General features: G+C 38.5%; 1 protein-coding gene across 1 annotated transcript; it reads right to left on the bottom strand.

Annotated features, from left to right (window-relative positions):
- Window positions 1-22,212: 22,212 nt before the first annotated feature.
- LOC110933435 (protein PXR1-like) lies at window positions 22,213-24,020 on the bottom strand. Its single transcript, XM_022176658.1, has 2 exons — window positions 23,820-24,020; window positions 22,213-22,464 (listed from the first exon to the last, which is right to left on the bottom strand). Exons 1-2 carry the CDS (start codon window positions 24,018-24,020, stop codon window positions 22,213-22,215), a joined length of 453 nt encoding a protein of 150 aa, XP_022032350.1.
- Window positions 24,021-25,886: the final 1,866 nt, after the last annotated feature.

The following is a 25,886-nucleotide window of genomic DNA, read 5'->3' as shown; positions in this document are numbered from 1 at the left end:
ATGCGTTCGATGACGCTAGCAGAGTTTGCGGTGAATTGTGGTTTATACATGCAGGGGGAGATCGAGACTGAGGTTTACACAGCGGGGCTAGTGGTGGTTGACAAACCAACTCTTGTTGGGTTTTGGCAGGTGATTGCGGGGGAGAATCATTGGGAGCACGACAAGTCGAAGGGGAGGGTGTCGTTTGTTAGGGACCCACTCTACAGGTATGTACGTTTATTATGACAATTATTGTGATTATATGCATTGTTTATTAATATCTGTTTCTGTATTTCGCTAACACTATCTGCAGGTATCTGCACCATTTGCTCGCTACTTCTATTTCAGCGCGCGGCTACAGCCGTGAGTGGTGTACGACCACAGATCTTTTTTTCCTTTATTGTTTGTTGTATAGGAGGCCGTGCGCGCTAGCACACGGTCTAGCCCAGTACTACGCCTCTGCCCATCACCGGCAGGAGCGCGGATTTTTGTATGGCGGGGCGTACGTGACCGTCATTGCCCGTTCATTGGGCCTCGTACTACACTAGGACCCACATCTACGGACGCCGGCAATCATGCCGACGCGGATGGGTTTTCAGTCGCTGTGGGGGATGAAAGTAATCAAGAGGTTCCCCGTTGGCCCGCGGTTTAAAAACCACGAAGGGGGCATATGGACAGATGAGACCCTACCAGAGCATTTCGAGGCCGTTTATCCTCCTGCAGATCCTGCTGATGCAGTGCCCGTGGAGGACCCTCCGGAGGACAGGGACGGTGCAGCGGTGCCACATCTACCGCCACCTCCCGGGGCGCCTCAGTTTCCACGTCACGTTATTCCAGGTCATGCCCCAAGAGCTGCGCTACATCCGGATGTACGAGCCAAGCTTGACAGGCTCAACTATTTGGTAGGTTGGCTGGTACGGGCCGAGCAGGATAGATGAGAGAGAGAGGGATTACCCCCGATACCGCTTCCACCGGCTCGAGTACCACATCAGCAGCAGCAGCCGCAGCAGCAGCAGCAACATCAGGATTCGGATTCAGATTTGGATTTGGATGCATAGACCTGTTGTTGTTTTTATTTTTATTATGGATGTACAAACTTATCTATATTTTTGTTATGGATGTACAAAGTTATCTTATATATGTCATATTTATGTTTGTTTTCAGTTATTCGATTACTTAATGATTGTTGTCTTAAATTGAGAAAATACGGAAACAAAATATGTTTTGAATATAATACGGAAACAATATATCCCCTGAATATAATACGGACACAATATATCCCCTGAATATAATACGGAAACAATATTTGAAAGAGATAAAATTTTAATCGGAAGAATAATATTTTAAAAAAGTAAAATGTTAAAAACATTATAATATTTAATCGATATAATATATTTAAAGAGCCGATTTTTAAAATAGTTGATTTTTAAAAAACAAAAATTTTTTATGGTGTAAAAAACAAAAAAAAAAAACAAAACTTTTTTTAAAAACTATCCAAAAAAACCATACCAAAACCCACCAAAACACCACTCATTTCAGCCAAAAAAAAAAACCCAAGAATACACGCCTCGTATAGGGTTGTAACCTTCGTATAGGGTTCCTCAAACGTTGTGCCTGACACCCCCTTGAATTCAGTGCATAGACGCCTCGTATAACCCTATACGAGGCGTCTAGGGCACAAAAAGTATGAAAATAGACAGGGAGGGTGTACAAATAGTTTCTGCCATTTCAATATATGAAGAATAAATTGTTTTTGACTAATTAATAAAAAAAATATTAATTAGTGATAGCAGTTATAAACTATTTATTATTTTATTATTATGTTATTTGTTCTCTCCCTGTTTTCCAAATTAAACGTTTTACTGAAAAAATCCTTTCTCTTTAGGTCAATACATCCAAAGAATAAACAAGTTAACTATTAGTCAAAAGATTTATTGATGTAGCACGTCCTATTATCATACTAAAAATCTTGACTTAGATTCATATACAATATTTACTTACCACCTTGTAATCTCTATCTAGTGTCACGACTTGTGTTGACTGGAGCTAGTAAGATGTCGGTCACACAGTTACTCCACTTTGCGAGATCATGGAGTGGTGGAGTAGTGTTCCATTTACCGCTTTGAGTTAGACTACTCGGTATGGTGACGGGCGTCGTGGGAGGACGCGATGAAGACGGGGGCGGCGGCGTGGGAGGACGGGCGTCGCAGAGGGGGGGCCCACCTGTTTGCTCCGTCGCAAACGGCGAACAGAGGACGAAGAGGACGGGACAGAGGGGGGACGGAGGGGGGCGGCGTGAAGGGACGGTGACACGGTGGCGGCGCCGGGTGGAGGACGGGAGCATACCGTCCAGCCTTAGTTTCTGCATGTTTTTCTTTTCAATACACTTTAGTAATAGAATTGTAAGTAGTAGTACTTAACTTTGGTTTTTCAACCCTTGTATTATGTTCATGTTATATTGAGTTCAATATATTATAAAAAAATTCCCCGAACTTTTGTTTTGTGTCTATTGCATACCTCTGATTACCCAACATTATTATATATATCAATTCCTATCGCTGGTTTGCGCCAATGGTGAATTCGCTACTCTACTTTGGCCACAGGCTTTTCAAGTTGTTCAATTTTGACCCTATTTAGTTTTGTCTTCATTCACATGTTTCTTACTGGTCATTTTTGCTTGAGTAGAGAGAGAAAGGAACCAACAATATATATATACGTGGCATTCTCCTCCTTTAGCCAACTTTTAAGTTAGGTAAATTAAAACCTTATTAAAAAGTAACTCTTTTATGCATATACGAGATGTACACTTGGCTTTGGGAGTTTTTCAAAAAAAAAATTGAAATTTTCATTTCTAACCCTAAAGTTTCAATCTTTGTCAAGTTAAGTTTAAAATTTTAATCTTTGTTTCCTTTTTAACCCTAAAGTTTTAATCTTTGACAATTTGAGTTTAAAGTTTTAATCTTTGGTAATTTAACCCCTTTCATTATTTGATTTTTCACTTCTAATTCAAAAGCTTCCATCTTATACAATTTAACCCTAAAGTTTCAATCTTTAGCAAGTTAAGTTTAAAATTTTAATCTTTGTTTACTTTTTAACCCTAAAGTTTTAATCTTTGACAATTTGAGTTTAAAGTTTTAATCTTTGGTAATTTAACCCCTTTCATTATTTGATTTTTCACTTCTAATTCAAAAGTTTTCATCTTATACAATTTAACCCATTTGATTAATTTGATTTTTCATCTCTAATTCAAAAGTTTCCACTTTTGTGATTTAACCACTTTGATTTTTTTACTTATGTGTTGTAATCTTGGCTTTGTTGGTTTTTCAACGAAAAAATTGTTATGCATATGATTGTTGCAATCTATCCTCATAACTTTTTTTTATTTTCAACGTTGGTCCTTTATAGTTTTCATTTTCTACAATTTTTTCGTTTTTTGCTTCGTTCTAAATTTTGTGACTTAACACATCGCAACGTGCGTCTTTTGTTTAATGTTTTTACATTTCGTTCTAAATTTTGCGAGTTAACACAATGCAACGTGCGTGTGTGGGTGAACGTTTTTATACCGTCTATTTTTTCCCGTTTGACAGGTTCAACATAACGTACGCGTCCTAAATCGACTTAGTTACAACTAAAGAATCTCCGCCGCAATGCGGCGGGTCGTAATTCTAGTTATAATTTAATTTAAAGTTTCCAATTTTTTTTTGTTATGAACCTTTTTTTAATTTATTAATAATTACAGGCATTGAAACAATATGTTAAAATAGTTGAAGGTTGACATGCCACAAAAGAATAAGTATATAATCTTTAATTTAAATCCTTTTAGTTTTGAAAACGTTAATTATTTAATTAATTTTATTCGATTTAACGCGTTACAACGATAATGTCTGATTTAAATTTGATTTTATGGTTTAGAACAAATATAAAGCATGTGTAGATATTCTTTCGAATAAATTTCGTGGGTTGCTATACCGAGTTCCGATGCCCTACCAAACCAAAACGATATAAAAAAAGTGTGCAGCGTAGCGTGAGTTTTGTCATTTTTATTTGATTTTTCCTTGCTTTCGGTTGTATAAAATATTTTCTTTATATTATTTTCATGCCATCCAAATGGGCTGCAAATGTTTTATTGGGACTAGACTGTGCGAGGGATAGTATAGAAGGCCAGACCAACACGTGGAGAGATTATGTAGGCATTTAATTTGCAAAGTTTTAGATGTTTCTGTTTTAATAAAGCGCATATTTTATCACTAAAGATCTAAAATGATCAAATTCTATTACTATTTTCTTTAAATCACCTTACTTACTTTTAAGTTTGAATTTGAATTAAAATAATCTAAGCTATAATTTATGGGTAGATGATACTGATAATTAGACCATGTGTAGTGGTAAATTGTTATAATGCCCCTATCATAGGGCATTATTCGACACGTGTCATCCCAGTCAGCATAGGGCATTATAGCATAAAGTGGTGTAGTGGGGCATTATTCCAATAACAACCATGCAATCATTTCCCAATTATTATTTTTTTTAAACTTTAAATACTTCATTAAATTTAAAAAAATACAATACTAGAAATAAAAAAATTAAAATCCTATTAAATTAAAAAAAAACACTAGTTTTCGTTTTTTCTAGTTTCATTTCACATAATTTCTTAAAAAAGAATTCAAAAGTTATCTCCATCTTTAAAACCATATCTAAACTACAGGGACCAAAGTTGTCAAAACCAAACCTTTTAAACTCCCTCTTCTTCTTCGTTTATAATAAAACGGCTACAGGGACCAAAGTTGCAGGTTTTCCGGCAACATTTTCCGGCTAACCACACAGCCATTTCCGGCACAATCGTCTCCTTCCGGCACAATTTCCAGGTGTCTCAATCTGATTGGATGGTGAAATGGGTGCACAGCGTTTTAAATAAAACGCCAAACTCATTTTTTTTCAAAAAAAAAAAAAACGCCCCAAAACGCCTAGCGTAGTGGGGGGCCGGGCGTTTTCCGGCGTTTTCGAGCGGTATCAGGTGGGGGGGGGGGAACACGCCCCAGTACGCTTGGTCTTAGCCAATGACACTCATCAATTTCATTTTCATTGCTAATGGCAATCTCATTTGCATAATCATCATATATTTAAATTTGACTCTTACTTGATTTCTCAATTTTCTTTTGAACTGTTGGGGTTTATTTTTTTCCAAATAGCAAGTTTCTTTATCATAACGAACCAAACACTACCAAGTGAATTCCCGCCGCGAAGCGCGGGGTAATCCACTAGTTTGTATCGAAGCACAGGTTCATTGCATGCCAAAATACCCCAGGTTTAATACTATGTATGGCGTTTCTACATTTGTTGTCCCAAAAGAAACCAATACAACTATTGAAGACCCTCGAAGGGATTTGCAGCAGAAACATCACAGTGATTTGGTTCCATGTAAACAATGAATTGATAATGGTATGCGATAACGAATAACTAAGAGAGGACAATTGGACAGTTTATGTTAATTGTCTTGGTGCCTTCATAAGTTCCCGGCAACAGAATATATATCGATGAAGAGGATGTTGGTTACAGGCCCCACAAAAATACACACTCAAACTCATTCTCAAACTCACTCTCGTATGTAAAATTTACTTCTGTTACGAAAGAAGAAAATGGGTGTACACAAACTAACCTACTGCCTACTCTATTTATAATAAACAAACATTAAAAAACACATGCTAAATAATCCCACTAATTGCTGAATTTTAGAGCTACTCTAACAATTCCCAACTCACACAATCTGTTGCAACAAAACCGGTCAAACTTGACCATGTTATATTAACCAAAATATTCCCACAATATTCTCTTCCATGCACCAACTTCTAAATCCCCACGTAAACCATTGGAGTTTTAACTTATTTCATGCAACTAATTAATTTAACCAACTTTTAATTTTCATTAGCTACTGAGCCATTTGAACCGTGACACAATAACGTGCCGATCCGTAACTCGCAAACAAACCGAATAACCCAACAATCACCCCCTTAATCGGTTTGTTTACGCCTTCACCGCATCACCGAATCACCTCGGTTTCAAACCATCACGACTTTTTACCGGACAATCCGACCACCACCGGTCACGCCCAAAGTCAACTCGGTTCAACCCGAATCAAACCGACCACACTTGTAACATGTCACATGGCATCCCGTCGGAACCGTTCACTAACATCACGACTTATCACGGATCAACGACCTCTCCCAGGTCACATCTAAAGCCACCCGATTGAACTCCAACGCCATAATGTCACCGTGTTTTCTCCATTCTTTACCTTTTTCCGATCACCTTTGTTCAAGAGGCCACTCCACCGACAAAGAAAACAAAGCCACCAACTTTTTTCCGTTTTCTCGCCTTGCCAAACGAGACGAATCCAAAGCCACCTACTTTGACAGATCAATTCTGCCCGCTTTTCACGCACTACGCCGGTCTCCTCTTATCACGAAACAAGTTGATCAAGGCACCATCATGACACTTCTGCTGTTGTTACTGGTTGTACACCCGCTGCGTAAACCCGCAACCCTCAACCAAAACGCTATGAATCGTCCTCCTTTGATCACAACTAGCAGTCACGGAACACAAGTGTTTATCACCGGTCACCCCCGTCGTCTTAACCGGTACGTCTACCACAACAACGGCCAACCGAAAACACCATAACGCTTCCGTCTAACGCTGTAACACAGTTCCTGAACAGCCCTTCTTTTACGCCTGCCCTCCGCTGACCGACACACCCGCCGGCGGCGGAGGCTTTCTCCAATCTTCAAACCCGCTTCTCGAGCCCTAGGCTCTGATACCAAATGTTGGTTACAGGCCCCACAAAAATACACACTCAAACACACTCTCAAACTCACTCTCGTATGTAAAATTTACTTCTGTTACAAAAGAAGAAAATGAGTGTACACAAACTAACCTACTGCCTACTCTATTTATAATAAACAAACATTAAAAAACACATGCTAAATAATCTCACTAATTGCTGAATTTTAGAGCTACTCTAACAATTCCCAACTCACACAATCTTGGAGTTTTAACTTATTTCATGCACCAACTTCTAAATCCCCACGTGAACCATTGGAGTTTTAACTTATTTCATGCAACTAATCAATTTAACCAACTTCTAATTTTCATTAGCTACTAAGCCATTTGAACCGTGACACGATAACGTGCCGATCCGTAACTCGCAAACAAACCGAATAACCTAACAGAGGAAGAACGGTTATGAAGTTGGTTGAATTTGGCGGGAATAACCGCTATTCGAAATAAGGTCAACCAACCGTCATACCAATTCCCCATTCGAGACATACCGTTTCATACATACATACATACATAGTCATTAATAATACATATGTCTTAATTTAAATATACTAATTATGTTTATCATTTGTCTAACACTCTCCCCTAAACATTATTCTGTTTACGAGAGTATTTGAGAACACTTTCATTCGCATCATCCATTGCAGCTTTAGCCCTGTTGAAATCTGTAACACCCTTAAATTTATACTAGAATTAATTACTAATTTATACCAAAAGATGATAGCTTAAAATAAGTTTCAGAAGTATTATACGCCTTAGTCAACTAATGACTAAGGTAGAACATACAAAGTCGTTTGAGAATTTGTTTACAACCCAAGAACACTATTTAATAAGTTCAAAACATAGCGGAAGCTTCAACAAATCGTGTTCGGTTCTTCGACATCGCTTGACCACCATCCGTACGATCCATCTAATCACCTAGAATCAAAACCGTTAAAATATTAGTTTTGACATTATTGAACAACACATAAACATGAGATCCAACATCAAATAATAGAGAAAAAGAAAAAGAAAATTTGTTTTCTGGTTCCACCGTAACTTACGGTGTCACCGTAAGTTACGGTGAGTCCTGGAAATTTTTTGGGGCCACCGTAAAACAGTAGTGAACCACCGTAAATCCCTGACCTCTACCGTAATTTACGGTACCACCGTAAATTACGGTAGCACCTGGAAATTTATGTTTTTGTTTGGTTTGGTTATTACACCAAAACCCAAACTTTCGGATTTTAGTTTTCTAGGTTGCCAATATGTTAAATCTCGAGATTCTAATATGTTATATAATATCCAATATCAACACATCAATCTATCACATTCCGGAGCATTAACCATGCCTTACTTGTTTATCCGACCCGTTTGGCTCGTCTACGGAATTTCTTCCTTTTGACGACTACCAACGAGTTCTAGCCAAGTTTTGACCAATTATTCAATATAACGATATCATCGCCTAAATTCATAGCAACCTTTATTCCAAAATTCAACTATGCATATTATGATGATTCAAATTTACTTAATGTAACGGGTCAAGTTACATACCTTAGCGCACGCCCTTCAACCGTGAGTTACCACCGGCTTGTCCACTCGACGTTCCGGTATCTTGTCCTATAGAGTTCAATTCAAGACATGTTTAGAACTCTCTTCAAATCATAATTCGCATAATACACCGAACATCATGATTATGCGTTTAAAACTCGAAATTTCAGTTTTTAAGCCTTCATAGAGGCATTTCAACAAACACTTCATAGGCAGATTTTTACATGATTGAACTTCACATCTCTAGTTTATCATTTAACCCTATTTTCATATAATTCAACCAATTCATATGTATATTAGCTTCTAATTGCTGAAATCACTTCCAGATTGCTAAATTACACTAGGTTAACAATCTACTTTCTAGTGTTCATCCAAATACACATGACCCACTAATCACCTACCAAGGTGATTATGGATTCACCCGAAATTTCTTATGATTTCAACTTCTATCGATCTAGGGTTTGTCCTTAGACACTATAGTTGTTCCTCAATCATCATAACATGCACATGCATCCCTAATTTCAGATTTTTTTCCAATTCATGAAAATTTCAAGTTGAGAGAAATTCTTAAATTTTACATACCTTGAGATCCTCTTGTGATGAGGGTCACGATTCTATGCTCGGATTTTCGTTTGGACCAGATTTAGGCCTTCAATTTGATTGTTTTGTGAAGTTAGGGTTTTTGGAATGGGGATGTCGCCCCCTGCTCCTTCCTGGTCGACCAACACTTCAATTTTTGGAGTGTTTGGTTTATTTCTAATTAAGTTTCAGATTTTAACAACTAGGGCCCCTCCATTTTCTTCCACATATAGTTTGGTAACTTTTAATCACCTTATAAGCTATTTTTAGATTAGTTAACTAACTAGGATAGAATTACTAGTTAGTAAACCCCCATTTATTTATGATTCATAATTATGATATACTGTTTTATATTTTCGGGGTGTTACAAGTCCACCCCCCTTAAAAAGGGTTTCGTCCCCGAAACCGAAATACGTACCAAATAATGAATGGTAGAATCGTCGCATTTCTTCCTCGGACTCCCACGTAGTGTCCGAGCCTTTTCTATATTCCCATCTGATTTTGACTTGATCGATTTGTCTATTTCTTAAATATTTGACTTTTCGATCTAAAATCTCCACCGGTCTCACCGCATAATTCAGGCTATTATCTACTTCAATATCATCGAAATGAATATAAGCTGTTTCATCTGCTAGGCACTTTCTTAATTGTGACACGTGAAACGTGCTATGGATTCCACTTAGTTCTGTCGGTAGCTCGAGGCGGTAAGCTACTTTGCCGATCTTTTCAATAATTTTAAATGGTCCAATAAACCTCGGGCTTAGCTTCCCCCTTTTTCTGAATCTAATAACACCTTTCCATGTGGAGACTTTTAGCATGACCATGTCACCAACTTGGAATTCAATCGACCTTTTCCTTTTATCGGCATACGCCTTTTGCCGGTCTTGAGCCGCTTTCAAGTGTGCCCGAACTTTATCGATCTTTTCATTCGTGGCTCGTACTATATCTTGGTGGGCGAGTTCTCGTGGACCCACTTCACCCCAACATACCGGGGTTTGACACTTCCTACCGTAAAGCATTTCGTATGGTGCCATCTTAGTACTAGATTGGTAACTGTTGTTATATGAGAACTCAACTAACGGTAGGTGAACATCCCAACTACCTCCAAAGTCGATTATACACGCCCGTAGCATGTCCCCCAATGTTTGTATCGTTCTTTCACTTTGTCCATTCGTTTGAGGATGGTACGCGGTGCTAATGAACAATTTGGTCCCCATTTGCTCTTGGAAATCTCTCCAGAAATTCGAAGTAAACCGGGTATCCCTGTCAGACACGATAGACACCGGCACCCCATGACGTGCTATTATTTCATTCGTGTAAACCTCTGACATCTTTTCTGACGTATAAGTCTCACGTATTGGAATGAAGTGAGCACTTTTCGTCAATCTATCTACTACTACCCATATGGCATCGAAACCACGACTCGTTCTAGGCAACTTGGTTAGTAGGTCCATTGTGATATGTTCCCATTTCCAAACCGGAATTTCTAACGGTTGGAGTTTGCCGTATGGTTTCTGATGCTCCGCCTTGACTTGTAAACATGTCAAGCATTTTTCCACGTACTTCGCCAAATCTCTCTTCATTCCGGGCCACCAATAGTTTTGTTTCAAATCATTGTACATCTTGGTCGCACCCGGATGAATTGAATAACGGGATTTATGAGCTTCATGAAGTAGAAGTGCCTTCACTCCACAGGTATGTGGGACCCATATCCTTCCGGATCGAGTCTTTAACCCGTGATCCCCATCCGACAAATCTTTAAACTGACCAATTATTCTTTCTTTCTTCCAATTCTCTTCTTTTACTGCTTCTAATTGCGCCCCTCGAATACGTTTAAGTATACCCGAGGTTACCACGAGTTGCATCGATCTTACTCGTATCGGGACATAATCCGTTTTTCTGCTCAAAGCATCTGCCACCGCATTAGCCTTCCCTGGGTGATAACGTATTTCGCAATCGTAGTCTTTCACCGTTTCCAGCCATCTCCTTTGTCGCATATTTAACTCCTTCTGATCGAAGAAGTATTTCAAACTCTTGTGGTCGGTGAATATGGTGCACTTTACTCCATACAAGTAGTGCCTCCATATTTTTAATGCAAAAACTACCGCCGCCAACTCGAGATCGTGTGTAGGATATTTTTTCTCGTGTATCTTCAATTGCCTCGAGGCATAGGCTATTACCTTGCCCCGTTGCATCAACACGCAACCGAGTCCCGATAGTGAAGCATCCGAATAAACCTCCATGTCTTCGACTCCGTACGGCAATGTTAGTACCGGAGCTTGAGTTAACTTTTCTTTTAATGTTTGAAACGCTTTCTCTTGGTCAACACCCCAAATGAACCTCTCTTTCTTTCGTGTTAGCTTTGTTAGTGGTGACGCAATCTTGGAGAAATCTTGAATGAATCTCCTGTAATATCCCGCAAGCCCCAAGAAACTTCTAATTTCTGAAGGGTTCTTCGGGGGATTCCATTTTGACACAGCCTCTATCTTTGACGGATCCACCAGTACTTCGTCGGCACTTATAACATGGCCAAGAAATTGTACCTCTCGTAACCAAAAGGCACATTTAGAGAATTTTGCGTATAGCTTCTCTCGTCTAAGGGTCTCTAACACTTCTTGTAAGTGATGTGCGTGTTCAGCTTCACTTTTCGAATATACCAATATATCATCGATAAACACGATGACCGACTTATCCAGCATTGGCTTGCAAACCCGGTTCATGAGGTCCATGAAAGCCGCGGGTGCGTTTGTTAGCCCGAATGACATCACGAGGAATTCGTAATGTCCGTATCTTGTGCGGAAAGCCGTCTTCGGCACATCTTCTTCTTTGACCTTTAGTTGGTGATACCCCGATCTAAGGTCAATTTTGGAAAACCAGTTCGCACCTTGTAGTTGGTCGAATAAATCATCTATCCTCGAGAGCGGGTATCGGTTCTTTACCGTGAGTTTGTTTAACTCCCGGTACTCGATACACATGCGCATGCTCCCGTCTTTCTTTCTCACGAACAATACCGGTGCGCCCCAAGGAGACACACTCGGCCTTATGAATCCCTTGTCAAGCAGGTCTTGGATTTGGGACATCAACTCTTGTAATTCCGACGGTGCAAGTCGGTACGGGGCTTTTGCTACGGGTTTCGCGCCCGGAATCAATTCGATCCCGAACTCTACTTCCCGTTCAGGCGGTATCCCCGGTAAATCTTCCGGAAAAACATCTTCATAATCTCGTACTACCGGTACATCTCCAATCTTTCGTGATTCTTTTTCGGGTTCATTAGCGTATATCATGAATGCCTTGCATCCTCGCTTCATTAGCTTGTGAGCTTTCAACATTGAGCATACTATGGGATTGCCTCCTTTTTCACCATAAATGGTGACGTGTTTCCCGCTCGGAGATGTCAGTTTTATCTCTTTACTGAAGCACACGACCTTTGCATGGTGCCGAGATAGCCAATCCATCCCAACGACTACTTGAAATTCTCCCATCGACATCGGGATTAGATTTATCAAATATTCTTCATCATCAATGCTCAATTTGCAATTTTCACATACATCACAAACAATAAAGCTTTTATTATTACCTATCTCTACTTCTAAGGGCACAGGTAATTTAGTTAAAACAAATGAAGGATGTCGAATATATCCATATGAAACAAAGGATTTATTCGCACCCGTATCAAATAACACACGTGCAGGAATCGAGTTTACAGTAAATATACCTGAGACCACGTCAGGTTCAATCTTTGCTTCTGCGGAGGTTAGTTGAAAAGATCTTGCCTTTGCTTTAGGGGCTTCACCTTTCGGTTCCTGCCCATCCTTCTTTCCAACCAATTCCGGGCATTCAGATTTCTTATGACCCGTTCGATAACAATTGTAACAAACTGTCACTTTCTCCGGGCATGATATAGCTATATGTCCCGTTTTCTTGCATATGGGACAAGGCTTATCCTTGTAACGACATTCGCCTTTATGACCCTTCCCGCAAATCCTGCAACTTGGCGACCCGCCTTTTGTATCGGATTTCTTCGCGCTTTCGTTTGTTCGTGCCTTCTTAGTAGGGCTTGGATTCACATCTTGCGCTCTCCGTTCACCCCTTTCAATGCTCTTTTTCAATTCGATCTCCCTTTCCCGAGCAGCATTTATAATCTCGGTGAGGGTCTCGTATTTGGAAGGGGTGATAAATTCCCTATATTCGGCGCTTAACATGTTATGATAGTAGTATATCTTTTGTTCTTCGTTCGTCACTAGATCGTCGCAGAACTTCATCTTATCCATGAACGTTGCCGTAATCTTGTCTATGGTCTCGTTTTTGTGACTAAGTTGCATGAACTCTTCCTTGATTTTATTCACAACCGCTTTGGGGCTATGATGCTTAAGAAATGGCGTCTTGAATTCTTCCCAAGTCATAACCTTAGCAACTTCAATACCGATCTCTCTCTTTTTGTTATCCCACCAATCTTTTGCTTGATTTCTTAGTTGACCCGTACCATAGGCTACATAGTCTTCTACATCACAATGGGTCCTCTCGAATACCCCCTCAATATCACTTAGCCATCTTTTGCACACTATTGGGTCAACCTCTCCATTATATATTGGTGGTTTACAAGCCATGAATTCCTTGTATGAACAAGGCTTTCGTCCTCCATGCTTTTCCTTTGTTATATTTGAGTCATCTTCTAGTTTCTTGATTCTATCTTCTACTATTGATAAAACTGTGTTTTGAATTCTATCAATGAAGCCTGTCAAACTGTTTTCGATCGCCCTTCCAACCTCTTCGGCAATCACTTCCCTCACTTGTTCGGTGACTCTTGGCACCGCATCATCGTTACCTTTATCAGCCATCTGTATTTCTGAATTGTTTACACAAGTTGTTAAAACATTCCATTTATAACACATGCTTTACTTGTTTTATTCAATCAAGTTCATAACTTGATTTAATCGCTCTTGCTTTGATTCAATCAAGTTCACAACTTGATTTGATCGTCCTTGCTTTTGATTCAATCAAGTTCACAACTTGATTTGATCGTCCTTGCTTTTGATTCAATCAAGTTCACAACTTGATTTGATCGTTCTTGCTTTTGATTCAATCAAGTTCACAACTTGATTTGATCGTTCTTGCTTTTGATTCAATCAAGTTCACAACTTGATTTGATCGTTCTTGCTTTTGATTCAATCAAGTTCACAACTTGATTTGATCGTTCTTGCTTTTGATTCAATCAAGTTCACAACTTGATTTGATCGTTGTTGCTTTTGATTCAATCAAGTTCACAACTTGATTTGATCGTTCTTGCTTTTGATTTCTTGTATTTAAATGAGCTTACTTGCTCTTTTCATGCATATTTGTCCATTTCTCATTCTTTACGTAATATAAAATTTATTAACAGAAGTTAGTTCTTACCGGACGGTCGATCAAGCTTGAATCGAACACTTTGTAGACAACCTTAGGCTCTGATACCAACTTGTAACACCCTTAAATTTATACTAGAATTAATTACTAATTTATACCAAAAGATGATAGCTTAACATAAGTTTCAGAAGTATTATACGCCTTAGTCAACTAATGACTAAGGTAGAACATACAAAGTCGTTTGAGAATTTGTTTACAACCCAAGAACACTATTTAATAAGTTTAAAACATAGCGGAAGCTTCAACAAATCGTGTTCGGTTCTTCGACATCGCTTGACCACCATCCGTACGATCCATCTAATCACCTAGAATCAAAACCGTTAAAATATTAGTTTTGACATTATTGAACAACACATAAACATGAGATCCAACATCAAATAATAGAGAAAAAGAAAAAGAAAATTTGTTTTCTGGTTCCACCGTAACTTACGGTGTCACCGTAAGTTACGGTGAGTCCTGGAAATTTTTTGGGGCCATCGTAAAACAGTAGTGAACCACCGTAAATCCCTGACCTCTACCGTAATTTACGGTACCACCGTAAATTACGGTAGCACCTGGAAATTTATGTTTTTGTTTGGTTTGGTTATTACACCAAAACCCAAACTCTCGGATTTTAGTTTTCTAGGATGCCAATATGTTAAATCTCGAGATTCTAATATGTTATATAATATCCAATATCAACACATCAATCTATCACATTCCGGAGCATTAACCATGCCTTACTTGTTTATCCGACCCGTTTGGCTCGTCTACGGAATTTCTTCCTTTTGACGACTACCAACGAGTTCTAGCCAAGTTTTGACCAATATTCAATATAACGATATCATCGCCTAAATTCATAGCAACCTTTATTCCAAAATTCAACTATGCATATTATGATGATTCAGATTTACTTAATGTAACGGGTCAAGTTACATACCTTAGCGCACGCCCTTCAACCGTGAGTCACCACCGGCTTGTCCACTCGACGTTCCGGTATCTTGTCCTATAGAGTTCAATTCAAGACATGTTTAGAACTCTCTTCAAATCATAATTCGCATAATACACCGAACATCATGATTATGCGTTTAAAACTTGAAATTTCAGTTTTTAAGCCTTCATAGAGGCATTTCAACAAACACTTCATAGGCAGATTTTTACATGATTGAACTTCACATCTCTAGTTTATCATTTAACCCTATTTTCATATAATTCAACCAATTTATATGTATATTAGCTTCTAATTGCTGAAATCACTTCCAGATTGCTAAATTACACTAGGTTAACAATCTACTTTCTAGTGTTCATCCAAATACACATGACCCACTAATCACCTACCAAGGTGATTATGGATTCACCCGAAATTTCTTATGATTTCAACTTCTATCGATCTAGGGTTTGTCCTTAGACACTATAGTTGTTCCTCAATCATCATAACATGCACATGCATCCCTAATTTCAGATTTTTTTCCAATTCATGAAAATTTCAAGTTGAGAGAAATTCTTAAATTTTACATACCTTGAGATCCTCTTGTGATGAGGGTCACGATTCTATGCTCGGATTTTCGTTTGGACCAGATTTAGGCCTTCAATTTGATTGTTTTGTGAAGTTAGGGTTTTTGGAATGGGGATGTCGCCCCCTGCTCCTTCCTGGTCGACCAACACTTCAATTTTTGGAGTGTTTGGTTTATTTCTAATTAAGTTTCAGATTTTAACAACTAGGGCCCCTCCATTTTGTTCCACATATAGTTTGGTAACTTTTAATCACCTTATAAGCTATTTTTAGATTAGTTAACTAACTAGGTTAGAATTACTAGTTAGTAAACCCCCATTTATTTATGATTCATAATTATGATATACTGTTTTATATTTTCGGGGTGTTACAAAATCAAACTTCCTTCTGGTATTCAGCCTCTTGATCTCCTGCCATCCATTGTCGGTAAAGAGTGCATAGTGCTCCGATTGTTTATCAACAACATCTTGTCTTGCATCATCCTTCTCAGCTTGACCTGCAACCTGCTTAGTTTGATCTCCTTCACTTCGGCTACACCCAGGAACCATTTTACTTCTCTGAATTTCTTTTCTTCTGTCATTTCTTTGTCATGAACATTTGATTGAATGGTTTTGAACTTGTGGTAATAGACTAGAACATCCAAGTACATTGCGTACATTAAACGCATTAATTCTCCTTCACTGTACTCGAAACCTATTTCTTTGGCTATCATTGGCCAGAGGTTATTCTCGGTCACTTTTTGATGCCCTCCTTCTCTTTCTATTACAAGATACAGATCTAATAGGCACACTTTGCGATTGTTTGAGGCATAAGCCGGAATTGGCCTTGTTGTCACTCCTAATTTCTTCGTTATAAACCACTCCACCATCTCATCAAACTTCGTTTGCAGTATAAACTTATAATTTCCGACATATTTATCGTCGTCCATCATGTCGAGTAACGCTTTACGATCTAAAAATTCCTTGAATTTCATTGTTTGAAGTATCATCACGTTCCAGTCCGGTTCGTTGGATGATATATCCAGTTTTGTAATCATTCAAGTGATTTGTTTTGAACATCATAAATAATTCTGATTCTTTGTTCATCATTTTCTGTTTTTCTACAACACCCATCTCCTCTTCCTTTGTCAATCCAGATATTATACTTATGTTATTGTTTAGGGGAACACTAAAGGTTGGGAACAGTTTGCACTTGTCTCCGGTGAATTTCACCGTAAAACCTTGTGTGATTAACTGATTAAAACTTAAAACATTTCTATCTATGTCTTGTGTATAAAACACACTTTGAACACGGATCTTCTCCGCCCCTGAAATAATATCTACAACTCCTATACCCCTTATGAAATAAAACTGATTTTCACCGGTTTTTGTTTCAACATCGTTCATGCATTTGATGTGCTTAAACATATCTAGATTTCCAAATAAATGGTGTTTCAGAGTTTTGCTTACATACCACATTTCCGACCAAAAACCTCCATCGGTTTCGACCACAAGATACTCTGTTTTCTGAACATTTCTGTGATCTTCATCTTCGTTATATTGTTGTCTCCCAGTGTCTATAGCGAGACGTATTAGTTGAGATTCTTCATCGTCTTCCTTCTTCTTGTAGTTTGAAATTTGGTGGGCAGGATTGTTACAGTAGTAACATCGCCTTATCAGCCACTTTCGTTCCCGTCTTTCGTCTGAACAATGTTGACATGGTAATGTTGTAGAGGTTGCCCTGAGATCAGAATTGCCTGGTGCTCTGATACCACTTTGAAGACCCTCGAAGGGATTTGCAGCGGAAACATCACAGTGATTTGGTTCCATATAAACAATGAATTGATAATGGAATGCGATAATGAATAAGAGAGGACAATTAGACAGTTTATGTTAATTGTCTTGGTGCCTTCATAAGTTCCCGGCAACAGAATATATATCGATGAAGAGGAAGAACGGTTATGAAGTTGGTTGAATTTGGCGGGAATAACCGCTATTCGAAATAAGGTCAACCAACCGTCATACCAATTCCCCATGACATACCGTTTCATACATACATACATAATCATTAATAATACATATGTCTTAATTTAAATATACTAATTATGTTTATCATTTGTCTAACGACTATGACTTATACTACCTAGGCATACAAAATGGCAATCTGGCCTAGATACTCATGGTATATGGGAGTCCATTGAATCACTTGTTGGGGTGACGGTAGAGAACACGAAAACAAAGCGGCTCGAGTGTTTGTTTTTTGGGCAATATCGGAAGATGTATTCCTTGAAGTAGGTAAAAAGAAGATAGGGAAGAGATTTGGGAGCCATTAAGTGGTACCTTGGTGTAGACCGAGTACAATAGGCCCGGTTACACATGGTTAAGAGTGAGTTCAAGGCACTTAAAATGAGAGACAAAGTTTCTATAGATGATTTTGCAAAATTATCGGGTATATTGATGTTCAACAGTCTTGGGGCGACACTCGAAGACAATACACTTGTATCCTAAATCAACTGACTCCATACCATAGAAATTCTTGTAGTTGGTTGCGTCAATAAAACAATGCTCAAATTTAGATTTAGATTTGGATTTACATTTAGATGACATGCCTTTTAATGAAGCCATAGGATAATTAAAGGCATGTGCAGACCGTTTGAGACTCTGTAAGATACATACAATGGGTGAACACAATCGTCACTCACCAAAATGTTGGTCCAAATATTTACAATTGATATTGCTAACAAAGATGAAACAAGAATTGAATTGACTAAAACTTGAATTGAATTGCATAGAATGTGATTGTCACAATTGAAATACATGAACCCTATATATACATATTCCCTTGACACCTCGAATCGACACAACCCTTTGTGAGTCGACGTGGCCATGTGAATCACGATGTCTTCTGATTTTGGCGTCGTTTCTAGAATGGTGCGATCCTTGTGATCCACCGTATCTAATCTTTCTTAGGTTATAGTTTCAATTTGACACAATTAACCCTAGACATTTTCATAGTTTACATGTACAACTAAAACATACTATATAATTTTACAACAAGACCCTCAAACTAGGATGCAAGAAATTAAACTTCGTTCTCCCCTTAATCTTGAACATTTGTAGGTCTTGAACTCCGAACAATTCCCTCACAGTAATGAACTTGATCCTTGCTAGCACCTTCGTTATTATGTGTGTCTTTTGTAGTTCACCACTAATGTGCTCCTTCTCTATACATTCCCTTATGAAGTTATAACGCGTGTGGCGTGTCTATGTGCTTGCTCCTCCCATGAAATACTGGATTCTTCATGAATGCTAAAGCATAAATGTTATCCACCCTTAGTGTCATCTTTTCTTCCTTCCAACATGTTATTTCACTAAGTAGCCTGTTCAACCATAATGCTTGGCATGTTGCCGTTTTGGGTACCATGAGTTCAGATTCACATTATGACAATGCTACTATTTGTTGCTTAACATGAACACCAACTTATAAGTGATTCTCCAAAATAGAATACCAGACTAGTTGTACCTTTGCCTTGGTCTATGTTAATACCATAGCTATTGTCGCTATAACATGTGATCTTACATCCTCCCCTCTTCTTGTAAATATAATCACATGCTCCTTAGTTCTTTTGATGTAGCGTGACACCTATTTTATTGCCTTCAAGTTATTCTACTTTGGTTCTTGTATGAATATACTAAACAAACCAAGAGACTAACTTAGATCTGGTCTTGTATGAAGTAAGTACAGTAAGTACCTACCTGCCTGAGACAACCAATCAGGCTTCTATAATTCATTGTATCTACCGAATCTCCTTTTTAAGTCTTTGTTAACGTTGTCCACGGGTCCGTTGGAATCCTCATTTTGTTGTTGTTCATCATATATACATCCTTCAAGATGTTGGTTATGTACCATGCTTGTTTTATTGCAAGTTCACTTCTTGCTTGAGTAACTTCTCTTCCAAGATACTAAGCCAACAATCTAGATTGCTCAGTTCAAACTGCTCATCCATTTGGGAATTTAGGATTTGAAGTGATATATCCTTTGGGGTTCCAATGACTATCAAGTCATCAACATCATTAATGTAATAATCTAATTTAGATTCAAGATATACATATACATATATATATATACACAAATTGCCTCAACGTATTGTACAAATTGCCTCAACGTATGATGCGTACGAGATTGCCTTTTACAACATGCGAATTTTTGCTACAACATGCGACTTCTATTGGCTTCAACATGCGATTTATTTACACACACAACATGCGATTTATTTACACACACAACATGCGATTTTTCTTTTGTAAACCATGCAACCGTTGTTTCTATAACATGCGATTCTAGTCTGTCATGCGAATTTGACATTGCGTACACTTCGTACGTTAAGGTATATTGTACGATACGCTTTATATATATGTATATATGTATATATATTTAAATTTATAAAGAAAATTATTATTTAATATTATTATTTAAGGGTGTGCAGACTCCAGAGAATAACCCGTGTTCAAAAGATTATTATAGGAAGATTATGAATGCAAAACTATATTGTAGCGATTATATCCTTTAATAAGTTCATTGAGCACTCGCTCAGCTAGGAATGACAATGGGTCATAAAATGCTAATCTGATCCCGATCCTGTTCTAAAATCGTGTCATAGCCAGTTTGAAAATCGTGTTCCATACTCAGCCCAATAACGGTCAGGTATCAGCCATACAAGTAGGTATCGGATATACACGTTAGTTTGTTAATTTTTACCCACTGAGATAGTGAGATTTTCTTATCATTCTAATTTTTATACAAATTTATGTTTATTATAGATACGAAAGTTTAAAAGATCCCTAAGTTATGTAAAATTCACGATATCATAAGATAAGTTAATACTTCATATCATAAATAATATTATAAAATAGAATTTCCTTAGCTTGGGTTAATCTGGGTTATAGATGAAAGTTGAGATTGTTAAAATCCAATAACCCAAAAAAAAATCAATTTTGACATACTGAAGCTATTAGAATCAACCGTTGCTAGACCAGGTTAATGTAAAAAGTATATACATGAAAAATTATAAACATTTTGGCATTTGGTACGTGGTTTGAGTAAATGGGTATATGTTTTTGGGTAATCGGGTTGGGTGTCACCAAATCCTATACATGTCCCATACCACAAAAAAAATTCAAAAGTAATCTTGTACCCGAATACCCAATCCCAATACTCGGCATGTCCTGACTGTTTCAAGCTTCGTGTTTGCCCATCGGATTCGTGTTGGTTTTCAGGCCCAAAGATCAAACAATTAAACACTCACGAACACAAGAACACAAAAGGTTTCTGCTTCCAACTTTCTTTATATTTAGAATTGAGAGTACATACTTAAAGTAATTAAACTAATGCTATCCTATTTATAAGATAAAACAAATAACCACATGCATAAATAACACACTCCACGAACTCCTATTATTTAGCAACAAACTCCATCATTCACCTCAACGTCCATTTTCAAGTCCAACAAATTCGGTCAACTCTAGACCAAGTCTTTAAAAACGTGCAAACTCTTGATGACCCGTGACCCATTAATCTGTGACCCGCCGATACCGATCCATTGCTTCGATTCAACTTCGATCCGTACTCAACCCGAGCCCATCAAGATTAACCCAACATTCACCCCCGCAATCTTGATGTGGTCTTGCTAGCTATCTTTCCAAATTGAATCGTATCGATCTTACTCGTTCTTGCTTGATTCTTTCTGATTCGAACTCTCTCACTTGCTTGTTTCGAATCTCCTCGCTGACTTGCTATACGAACCACACATGACTCGGATCTTGCTGTTGCTGAATGAACCGCATGGGTCCGATTTCGCTTTCTTTCTTGTTGCGTGAATGCCTCTTAAATAATTCAGCAGCTAGCATTGTTGCTTGCTTAAATAATTAATTATCACATGCTTGCTTTGATCTTTAGAAAATAAATCCACCGACCCACTTTAATTGATTTTCACCAATCACCAATAAGAAAAATCAATCCACACGATCACAGTTCCTTTTTCTTTTAATTCTTATCATACTTCATTCTTTCTACTGGTCACAAAATCGAAATCAGCCCTTCCCTTCCTTCTACATTCTTTCTTTCTCTCGACGACAATCACCTGGTTCGGTCATCTTGATGCAAACCTTCGGTCCTGGTTTAATCTGCCTCGGTCTAGCTATTAGTCGCTAGTCTTTATTACAGCTTATCGGTGTTTTTTTCTCAGGTAAACCGCCGGTCTCGGTTACCTACTTCGGTCTTCGGTCTTTCTTTCCGATCTGGTTAGCGGCAGCCACCATATTCTTTCTCTTTCTTTAATATGATCTACTGAAATTACCAGTCGATACTTGCTACTTTCTTCCTTTCTTTCGACATAACGCCGACACTTTCTTTCTTCTTTCTTACCGATGCTTGCTCTTTCTTTCTTTCTTGTCGCACCGGTCTCTTTCTTTCTTTCTTTCTTTCTTACTAGGCCTTCTTTCTTTCTTGCTAAGCGACGCCGGCCTCTTTCCTGCTTTCTTCTTTCTTGTGGCGTCTCTTCTTTCTTTCTTTCTTTCGGTCTGATTTCTATCAGTCTTCTCTGTCTCCCACCGGAATTCACTTTCAGGTAGGTAGCGGTCTTTCGCCGGTTCGTCTCCGACGTCAGTCTCTATCTTGGGTCATTGTTGCTGTAGCAGCCGGTCTTAACTGCAGGTATAAATGTTCATCCTTCTTCCTTAGGGTTAATCAAAACCCTATTTTGTCCATTCCTTCCGGTAACCTGCAGTTTAGAGGGCTGCACCCCCTCTCCGAACACGACTCTCAAACCGGATCTCGTTTAACCTTCGCTCTGATACCAATTGTTGGTTTTCAGGCCCAAAGATCAAACAATTAAACACTCACGAACACAAGAACACAAAAGGTTTCTGCTTCTAACTTTCTTTATATTTAGAATTGAGAGTACAGACTTAAAGTAATTAAACTAATACTATCCTATTTATAAGATAAAACAAATAACCACATGCATAAATAACACATTCCATGAACTCCTATTATTTAGCAACAAACAAACTCCATCATTCACCACAACGTCCATTTTCAAGTCCAACAAATTCGGTCAACTCTAGACCAAGTCTTTAAAACCGTGCAAACTCTTGATGACCCGTGACCCATTAATTTGTGACCCGCCGATACCGATCCATTTCTTCGATGCGACTTCGATCCGTAGTCAACCTGAACCGACCCGAACCCGTCAAGATTAACCCAACATTCACCCCCGTAATCTTGATGTGGTCTTGCTAGCTATCTATCTGAATTGAATCGTATTGATCTTACTCGTTCTTGCTTGATTCTTTCTGATTCAAACTCTCTCACTTGCTTGTTTCGAATCTCCTTGCTGACTTGCTATACGAACCACACATGACTCGGATCTTGCTCTTGCTGAATGAACCACATGGGTCCGATTTCGCTTTCTTTCTTGTTGCGTGAATGCCTCTTAAATAATTCAGCAGCTAGCATTGTTGCTTGCTTAAATAATTAATTATCACATGCTTGCTTTGATCTTTAGAAAATAAATCCACCAACCCACTTTTATTGATTTTCACCAATCACCAATAAGAAAAATCAATCCACACGATCACAGTTCTTTTTTCTTTTAATTGTTATCATACTTCATTCTTTCTACTGGTCACAAAATCGAAATCAGCCCTTCCTGCTACATTCTTTCTTTCTTTCGACGATAATCACCTGGTTCGGTCATCTTGATGCAAATCTTCGATCCTGGTTTACACTGTCTCGGTCTAGCTATTAGTCGCTAGTTCTATTACAGCTTATAGGTCTTTCTTTCTCAGGCAAACCGCCGGTCTCGGTTACCTACTTCGGTCTTCGGTCTTTCTTTCTGATCTGGTTAGCGGCAGCCATCGTATTCTTTCTCTTTCTTTCATATGATCTACTGAAATTACCAGTCGATACTTGCTACTTTCTTCCTTTCTTTCGACATGACGCTGACACTTTCTTTCTTCTATCTTACCGATGCTTGCTCTTTCTTTCTTGTCGCACCGGTCTCTTTCTTTCTTTCTTTCTTACGAGGCCTTCTTTCTTTCTTGCTAAGCGACGCCGGCCTCTTTCCTGCTTTCTTCTTTCTTGTGGTGTCTCTTCTTTCTTTCTTCCTTTCGGTCTGATTTCTATCAGTTTTCTCTGTCTCCCACCGGAATTCACTTTCCGGTAGCATTCTTTCGCCGGTTCTTCTCCGACGTCGGCCTCTATCTTCGGTCTTTGCTGCTGTAGCAGCCGGTCTTAACTGCCGGTACAAATGTTCATCCTTCTTCCTTAGGGTTAATCAAAACCCTATTTTGTCCATTCCTTCCGGTAACCTGCAGTTTAGAGGGCTGCACCCCCCTCTCCGAACACGACTCTCAAACCGGCTCTCGTTTAACCTTCGCTCTAATACCAATTGTTGGTTTTCAGGCCCAAAGATCAAACAATTAAACACTCACGAACACAAGAACACAAAAGGTTTCTGCTTCCAACTTTCTTTATATTTAGAATTGAGAGTACATACTTAAAGTAATTAAACTAATACTATCCTATTTATAAGATAAAACAAATAACCACATGCATAAATAACACACTCCACGAACTCCTATTATTTAGCAACAAACAAACTCCATCATTCACCTCAACGTCCATTTTCAAGTCCAACAAATTCGGTCAACTCTAGACCAAGTCTTTAAAAACGTGCAAACTCTTGATGACCCGTGACCCATTAATTTGTGACCCGCCGATACCGATCCATTGCTTCGATGCGACTTTGATCCGTAGTCAACGCGAACCGACCCTAACCCATCAAGATTAACCCAACAATTCGGATGGGATTGTGATCCTTACGCTTAAACGCATTGGTTCTTTGGAGTATGTTTTCAAGAGAATTACCGGGATGTGTGACGAGAATCAAATAACACGTTATGACGTGAATAGACAAGAAAATAACAAAACCTTTTGTATTCATTTTATGACATTTAATATTTTGTTTTAAGGCATCTAAGGATATGGACTTCAGACATTTAATTCTGTTCGCATGCTTTTATTATGTGAAGCATTAGAACTAACCCAGGTAGGGTGTAACAACCGCCATGATGAGTAGACCCTCTTCTTCATAATCCAAGTTCCACATTAGCATGTTGTTCTTTTCTGCGGTTCACTTTTTTACAAAACCAAACTAGTTACGTGTTATAAATGTTGCTTTTACCATGTCCAGGACCTCTACCATGACCCATTCCACGACTACAAAATGATGATCGACCTTGACTTTGAACGAAAGAGTTAGTATCATCTTCTTTGACTAAAAAGGTTGTTCTTCAGCCATTGTTTGTGAGCTCTGATAAACCATAGTGTTGTGAACATGCATATATCCTATCAACAGATCAAACTTCGAAGTTGAAGTCTTTAGACTCCCCTATGTCAGTCACAACATGATCCATCTAACTAGTAAAAAACTAAGAACTATTTCCGCAACTACCTGATCTGGCACAGTCTCCATACGTGTGTTTTAATTAACAATTTTCATGACCTTTGATAGAAAATCTACAACTTTTTCACGACCTTTTTGTGGATTTTTTTCAAACTCCCAATGAAGCCCTTGTAGTTTTACCTATTAGTGGACCAGATCCTATCACAATAGGAAATAGCCAATCACCATAACCACAGGAGATTTGTTAGGCTCTAAATAGGAAAGTTGTTATGTTGTCATTCCTATATATTGTTCTATGCTTTCTCTGTAATACACAACTGTCAGAGCCCTAAAAACCCACCACCACCCATTCCATTTTAATCTTCATCTCCGGCGCCACCATGATCGGAAAAGAAAATACCGCTTCCTCTTCGGTTACGACCGATAACAAGCATCTTCATCCCGTTTATTCTGTAACAAACATACAAAACAAAGTCAGAATTTTAGATAGGGAGAAGGTTACGTACACAACATGGGTGACTCTTCAAACTTCACACCAAATGTTACGAGGTCTTGATACACATTGATGGAACCAGGCCCCCTGCTGAGACCGACGAGAACTATGATTCTTGGGCTAAAATAGACTCC

Source organism: Helianthus annuus, chromosome 4 (genome assembly GCF_002127325.2).
Source record: "Helianthus annuus cultivar XRQ/B chromosome 4, HanXRQr2.0-SUNRISE, whole genome shotgun sequence".
Taxonomy (NCBI): Eukaryota; Viridiplantae; Streptophyta; class Magnoliopsida; order Asterales; family Asteraceae; genus Helianthus; species Helianthus annuus.
This window is presented reverse-complemented; position numbering and strand designations above follow the sequence as displayed.